This window comes from Gavialis gangeticus, unplaced genomic scaffold (assembly GCF_001723915.1).
Source record: "Gavialis gangeticus isolate Ggan-Ray unplaced genomic scaffold, GavGan_comp1, whole genome shotgun sequence".
Classification (NCBI taxonomy): Eukaryota; Metazoa; Chordata; order Crocodylia; family Gavialidae; genus Gavialis; species Gavialis gangeticus.
Window position 1 is genome coordinate 11,115,121 of NW_017729009.1, and position 7,977 is coordinate 11,123,097.

Here is a 7,977-nt window from a genome sequence, read left to right on the forward strand (position 1 = left end):
TTCTTTGGTGTTGTAGGTAAGGAGGACATAAATCTACCTCTCTCTGGGACAGTCACTGGTCCTCTCATGCCCAAAGAAAGCTCAAAGCACTGTAGAGATGCAGACTCTTTGCTTTCTTAGCAAAGAGACTGTAGAGTAAAATAACTCTCAACAAGAAAAACTTGCCTAGCAGAAGAGAGGGAAAGAGGCATAAGCTTTGACTATGATGGGGGCAGTACAACCAGTTTGTAGGTAAGGAATTTGGGGATATTACAGGGCATGTTGCACAACAGCTTCTTTGGGGATCTGAGGGATTACATTGAGATGCCAGATAGAAGTTCTTGGATGAGGATTCATTTCCATCCCTGAAAGGGAGAGGATGCTCTGAGAAGAGTGAGTTCTTCAGTGTGGACAGGCTGACACGGCCTTCTTGGCTAGGGGGAGGTGATCACAAGAGCAGGGAGAAGACGCAACAGCAAAACGAATGGCTACCTGGGCCACTTCCCTGTTTCTTTTATTCTTGATAATGTGTGGAGGGGGAAAAATCAAATGAGGCCATGGGTGGATCTAGAATTTTGAAAAGGGTAGTGCAGATGGTGAGGTGCATCATTACATATAAAACGCATATTTTTCTCCAGTTAAAAAGAAACTAGGAACTTTACACACACTACGGGAGTAGGGCTGTATTATTCAGTTTAAGATTTAAGACAACACAAATGTAAGATGGAAGCAAAAACAACTAGAACGTCATTGGAACGAGTTAAAAACAATCTGCAGGACTGTGAAATGAGCTTTGTTGCAGAATGGCAGAACAAAGGCTAGCCTGACTAGTGGAACATCAAGACCATTAGAAAGAAGAGGGTCGTTAACACCTGTGGAATGACAAGTTTAGAAGGGACCCAGTATATTACAATGAGTTTTAAGTCAAGTGACTCCCTCACTGCTGCATGACTAGAAATGCTGCCACCACTGCCAGGCAGCTGGTTTCAAAATTTGGGTGGACCAGAAATCGCAGGGACATGGGGGCATGCAAGTGCACCCCGCTCTGCCCCCAGATTTGTCCCTGAATGAGGCTGCATTTTGTGTCAGGACCATTTTATTTTAAAGCGGCCCCTAATTACATGACCACCGTAAACTTAGATGGCTCATTGCCACAGAGGAATTAGAAGTAGAGTTGAGACTAGTTTAGAAATGGGGCCCTGCATGTTTAGTACCTCTGCCGGAGCTTACAGCTACATCTATACAGCCCACGTTGCTCTCCACTCCTGCCCTTGCCTTGATTGTGTTTGTGTTGTCACTATACCAACTTTATCAGTTCGAAGGCACAGCCTTCCTGGTGTTATCACCTGACTTTTGGTCAGAGCTCTTCCTAGGAATCCAGCATCACAGTATTTGTAAAGCAAATAAAATATCATAGGTCATGGCCATTTTTGCTTTGGCTTGGCCAGGAACCCTGCAAAGCTGTAAGTGAAAACAGCGTTTTCTTGGGTGAATGTGTGTTGCAAGAACCTTACCAGAATAGCAGTGTGTGCCACAAATTCTTATAAATCACTGCCTAGTGAGATAAATCGCCAGCAGCTGTATGCTCTTTGATCTCCCATGCCTGCCCCTGAGGAATGATCAGCTTTGGCAAGGTGCTTTGAAGCCCAGCCTGAGAAGTGACTTGACATGTGTGTGACCATGCTAGTCCCCAAGTGCAACTATGCTGTTAAGAGGATGCTGTGTCCAGTGTAGACTTCCAGTCCCATTCACTATTGCCTTGTGTGCCCAACACTCAATACATAAGGGCAACGTGGCTGCCAAACATTCCCCTGTGATCTGGGGTGACTTGCGCTTGTTCGTGCTGTCATGAAGATGACGATGGAATCAAACCTCCTGTCCTGACCAGTCAGGCATAGGCTTTGGGTAGCTAATGGCTAAGACTCTCTGTTTTGCAGGCACGCCCTTTATGAACACGAAGTGTGAGGAGTGCCCCCCAGGCTTTTTCTCGGACGTCAGCTCCAGTACCAAGCCATGCCAAGAGCACCAGAACTGCCAGCAGCAGGGCAAGCTCACCAACGTCCCAGGAAATCAGTTCCATGACACTCGGTGCACTACTTGCGGCATGGCCAAGGGCAATGGCACCCAGGAGGCAGGTGAGGACCTGAGGGATGCAGGCAGGTGCAAGGGAGGAGTTTGCTCCTGCCTGCATGGACAGGGGGAAAAGTCACACATGAAAATTGCGTTGCTGCCAGGGCTGGAGGGAGCTCATAGGAGTGCCTTCCTCTGCCTGAATACAGAATTAGCTTAGCTTTACATTTAAAAGCATCAAATCAGGTTTAATGAAGCTGACAGTCCTCCAGACTTAGTTCCTCCTTAGCCCATCACTGTCACTGTGGGCAGCGGACAGCCCACCCAGCAGCTCCTGAGGCCTTTCTTGGCTCGTTGCTGCTCATCTGTTTTCCTTTTGCCCCAGTATCTCAATTTAGATTCCAGTAGCATTTGTTGCACTCTCCATCTCCCTCAATGGCTGCATGGATCTGAAGATAAAGTACATCCCAGAGACATCTGTAGCTTGGGCATGTGCCTGTTGTGTCCCATGGCAGTTATCAGAAGGGATGTATCAGCTGGAAGGACCTGCCTGATGCTTTGGCGTGTAGCCCTGACCATGAGAGAACCTGAAAGCAGGCCAGGAGCCTGCAGCAGCATAGAGGTGGTGTGAGGGAGAGCTTAGCCCTCCTCCTATCTTTCCCGTGTCTCCATGTGCTTTCATTTTGGTTCCACGTTTACTTAGTGGGTAAGGAAAGGGAAGAGCAAGTCTCTTCCGCTTACCTGTCACCTGCAAGCTAACAAGTGACTGGACTGGGCAACTACTTCAGGGCCACTGCCCTGGAGCAGGCACGTGGCTGAAGTAGGAAGGTGATGACATCCCGGGGTTGCTTCCTCTTAGTAGTGATGTCCCTCCAATTCAGTGATGCTGTAGTGAGCAGAATTCCAGCCCTTTGACCTTGACCTTTGCTCACGTGCAGCCAAAGGGACCAAAGCAGGAGAGGTCTCTGTTGCCCTCCATCACCAAAGTCCCCTCCTGCTCACAACTTCTAGTAAATATTCTCCCTTCTCCAAAACTCTGATGCTACCAGTGTTTGAATAACCTCACTCACAGCAGAGCTTGGCACTTCTTCAAAAGAAGTCATGACTCAGCCAATGCCTTGAGTCAGCCTATTGCCAACATGCTGATTCTGACAGTGGAGGTGTGTGCTGGAGGAGAAGCATGTGACAATTTAAAGCATTAATATGTGCCCTTTGCTCTTTAAGCAATAAAAGCTGGCTCTGAGCCCATCCTTGGACTATTTATAGATAGATGTAGTTTCTTGAGCAACTGGGGTTTTTCAAAGTGGGAAACCAGCTATAAATGTCCTGAACTTTTACACTGAATTTAACTGCAGAGTTATGATTACTCAGCAAGTTGTGGCAGGTCTTTCTATGTACACAGGGACATGAGAAATTACACCAGGTCAAAAATTCTCTGCCAGTACGAAGCCAATGGAACTGCTGTGGAGTCCAGAGAATCTAACAGCTCCTTCCTCATTGAGTTCAGGTTCCGCCTTTGACTAGCAAATACACCTTGATCTGATCTTACTCAACATACAGGAACAACTCCTAACCCCTTTCATGCTAATTCTTGCCTGGGATGAATGTGTACACAAGCAAATCCCACTGAGTGTACATGTTTGGGCACCTGAAAGTTACATGTACATTTGGTAGCATATGCACAAAGATGGGTTTGAGTTGTGGACCTCAGGTTTGAAAATCAGTGTGCTTTTGGAAAGACTAGTAGAACAAAATCCATCCTTGGTTGTTCTCTTGGGACTGAGCTGCTGAGCTTGGACCTGAAAGCTCTGGAGCTGGGGCCAGGGGTGACTCCTCAGACAGATCCGCAGAAAGCAGCAGTGCTTTCCTTTCAACCCTGCTCTCTAACCCTCGTGCCAATTCTCTCCTCCCTGCCACAGGTAAGGAGGACTGCAAACAAGCTGTGATAGACTTTGTGGTTTACCAGAACATCCCAATGAGAAAGCTGAAGCGCCTTCAGCAATTCCTGGAGCAGCACTCCACAAGGAAGTATTCCCAGGGGAACAGGGCTGCCATTCAGGAGAAGTTCCGGGCGTACCTCCTCCAGCTGAAAGAGGATCACTTGGAGCTCACCAAAGAACTACTGATTGCACTACGGGCAGTGAAGCTGCATGAGATAGAAGAGGAGGTCAGGAAGCGCTTCAACTTGGTTTCTGAGAACTAACCAAACTACTTGGTTATTTTTTAAATTCTGGCTTCTTTAATTTATTACCCTAACTCAAGTTATGCCTTGGAGAGGTTGATTGGTGGGGTATAACTCAGACACATTCCCTCACTCTCACCTGTTGCACTGCATTCTGGCAGCTGACCATAGTTGTGGATTGTATGTGTGTGTGTGTGTGTGCATGTGCACACTGTCTTTCTAACTTTGCTTCAGATGAAGCCTATTATACAATAAGTAAATGGTTGTGTCTGCACTGGAGGGGAACTTCTTTGTCATGAGCTGGCTGAGAAGTCTCGGAGGATCTTGTGCTCTCTATTCTCTAGTCCAACTTCTCCAGTCATGGGGTCAGTATTGTTCTCTCTTTATCAGGGTAGACACAAAGCACTTGATAGCTGATCACTGCATGATGGTCACTGCCATCCTCTGTTTTATTGTGTGTTGTATTTTTTGAACCTTTCTGATATGTTCTCTGGGGAAGACTCCTTTGCATTTTTGTCTGTCAAATTGCTTTTTAAAGGGGAGGGAGGAGGGGGGGAGAGGGGGATTTCTGCCAAGACAGAAATCAGGTTTCACGTTGCTGGCTACAGCCTATTTTAAATTGATTTCCAAACTGTGTTGTTTTTATGGTATATCGTGTTTGTTTTTTATGAAGAAATGTAAAGATGGTATGAATTACAATTATGAATTTGGTATCTGAGTCCTGAGTCTCATTCAGAGTGGGACAGGGTTCCGGCTTGGCCTTTCATCCCAAATAACCTGTGTCTTGCCCAGTCTGTAAGCAACCCTTCTGTAGATGCATACAGCTCTCATGATGCAACAGACTCATCTGCTCTTGGGGATTCATCCCAGTTAGTCAGCCATGCAAAGTCTTAGTATAGGTAAGGCACCATACTAAGGCAGAACTGCACCAGTCCAAGCAGTCTGAGAGCGGGATAAACAACACAAGTAGAAAGAAGAGCTTTGCAGGTCTGTACTAGGTTTGCACCAGTGGCTGGAATCAAGGTGAGCAGTCAGAGTAGATAGGGCCATAGGGCTCTCATGAAGTTCTACAAGGACAAATGCAAAGTCCAGCACTTAGGGCAGAAGAATCCCATGCATCGCTACAGGCTTGGGACCAACTAGCTAAGGACCAGCTCTGCAGAAAAGGACCTGGGGGTGACAGGGGACAAGAAGGTGAATGAGCCAGCAGTGTGCCCTTGTTGCCAAGAAGGATAACAGCATCCTGGGCTGCACTGGGAGAAGCATTGTCAGCAGATGGAGGGCAGTGATTCTTCCCCTCTATTCAGCATTGGGGAGGCCACATCTGGAGTCCTGTGTCCAGGACCCCCACCACTCAGAAAAGATGTAGACAAATTGGAGACAGTCCAGCGGAGGGAACGAAAATGGTTTCGAGGCTGGGGGACAGGACTTATGAGGAGAGGCTGAGGGAGCTGGGCTTATTTAGTCTGCAGAAGAGAAAGCTGAGAGGATTTAATAGCAGCCTCCAATTATTTGAAGGGGGGATCCAGAGGATGGAGCTGGACTGTTCTCAGTGGGGGCAAATGATAGAACAAGGACCAATGGGCTCAAGTTGCAGCAAGAGAAGTTGAGGTTGGATATTAGGAAAAACTCTCTCACTAGGAGGGTGGTAAAGCACTGGAACAGGTTGCCTAGAGAGGTGGTGGCATCTCCATCCTTGGAGGTGTTTAATACCCGGGTAGACAAAGCCTTGGCTGAGATGATGTAGTTGGGGCTGGTCCTGCTTTGAGCAGGGGGGTGGACTAGATGTGACCTCCTGAGCCCTCACTGTCTATGAGTCTATGTGCAGCTACAATGCTAGGCTTCTGCTCTCGTATAAACAAGTCCCACCACACTGAGCAGTTGCACAGATCTGACCTGCAACTGTGACCTGATAATCCACTGGAATGAAAATGCAGAACCACTCAGTGACCTTTGGTGCACAAGGGCGAGGAAGGCTGTCATAAGTGGCTGCGTTGCTATGAGGCAAAGATGCAGTTACATAACATAAATCATGCCTCATCTGGAAATCAGCAGGGGAATGTCTCAGCACACACATCTCCCCGGAGGGAAGAGGCTTTGGGAAGTCCATGGGGATGTGGCTCCTGTGTACAATCAACAAGTATGCGTGATGACACAGAACCCATCGCTTCCCCCCACAATGGGCTGAGCTGTTTTATAGCTTTATCTGAGAGCTTGCCAGGAACAGGCAATGGCATAGAGGGGAGGGACCGAATGGTTTTCCCCAGTCCTGGCTGTTTAAATACCCCGGAAATCCCCCCTCACCCCGGAAGGGCCTGTAAATTCTCCCTGCTCAAGAGGATTGTTAACTGGTTCCAGTCGTGATGAAGTAGCTGACTGTCACTTCAGCTTCTCTTAAATGTTTCCCCACACCTCAGTTCTGCAAGAAGTGGCTCATTTGATAAAGCAGTCTGGTTTAAAGTGAGGATGAGATGAGAGTAAAGCCCCCATAGGAATAACCCAACAGGAAAACTGACACAGCTGGCTTTAAAAGCTGCTCTTGTTCTGGGATTCCCTAGAGCTTTGGCCTGACTGCTCCAGCTCTCCTGGAGCTGGGGTTGTGTCCTACTTGCTGCCAGCAGTGCAGGTAGAGCTTCTTCCATGCATCTCACTCTGATTGCAAGCTGATGAGCTGCAAGGTGAACACAGTGGCTTAGCCATTTGATAAGGGCCAGTCTCTGGTAGAGTTACACTAATTGTAGAAATGCAGGGCTAGACGAGACCTCAAGAAGGCATCTACTCTGTTCCTTGCAGTGATGAGAAGACTGCTTGTCTAACATGCTCTTCACCTCCAGTGAAGGAGATTCCATCACCTCTCTAGGTAGCCGGATCCTGGGCTTCACTATCCTTAGAGTTGCAGTTTTCCCTACTTATCTAGCCACTGTCAAGACAGGAATTTATGCAGCGAAGGGCAGTGTTTTCTGAGCTCCCCCAGCTGCCTTGTTTAAATTGTGTCCTTCCCAGCCCCAACTAGGAAGAGGCGATAGTATGCCTTAGCCGTTTCCTCTCCCAGCTCCACATATCCAGATGTAATGAACAGGGGGGAATCCCACCAGAATGCCGATCCCATCTCTGAGGTGTTACAGCTCTTGCTTCCTCATTTGATAATGCCCAGCAGAAGTCTCCTGTCCTGTGTGGGGAAGAAGTAGCCTGAAGAATGCTCCCATCTGATGCTTTCTCATGAAGCAGGGAGAAGACACTGCTTCCAGCAGGAGTTCACAGCATTGGCTTTAGCCCTAAATGGCCTGGGACATGGATTCATAAGAGATCCATTTCCCACCCCTGGATACTGCCCCAGTTGCAATCAGATGAGGTACTGGAGTGCCGCTGCTCCTGGTGTTAAAGGTATGGAGCTGGTTGCAGGTTGCTCACTCCAGGGGACTCAGCTTAGATACCTGTTCCTTTCTTTAATCCAAAACAGCCTGGGTTTGCTGACTGTCAGGGTACACGGCAAAGCCTGTCTATCTACTGGGGCTGGTGGAGGAGGAAGAGGTCACAGGAGGTTCTCAGAGGCTGCTGGTTTAGTTGGATGTTTTCTGACCTGTGTCAGAAGCACAGAGCAGGAGGCACCTTTCCGCTTGCCTTGTTTGCAAGTGGTTGCACTGTGCTGTGGCACTGCATGATGAAGCTGGCTGCAGAGTATCAGTGCCTCTTTCTGAAGTGTTTGGTGAGGCAGCAGCGCCCAGGCTTGGACCCGCAGTACCCAT

At 48.1% G+C, this 7,977-nt stretch overlaps 1 protein-coding gene across 2 annotated transcripts in view; it reads left to right on the plus strand.

Annotated features, from left to right (window-relative positions):
- TNFRSF6B (TNF receptor superfamily member 6b) overlaps positions 1–4,942 on the plus strand; it is a 13,166-nt gene extending 8,224 nt beyond the window's left edge. For both annotated transcript variants that reach the window (XM_019510045.1, XM_019510044.1), the window contains 2 exons: positions 1,917–2,114; positions 3,969–4,942. In XM_019510045.1, the coding sequence (XP_019365590.1) occupies positions 1,917–2,114; positions 3,969–4,252 (482 nt within the window). In that variant the 3' untranslated portion in view covers positions 4,253–4,942. The remainder of the gene's footprint in view (positions 1–1,916; positions 2,115–3,968) is intronic.
- Positions 4,943–7,977: the final 3,035 nt, after the last annotated feature.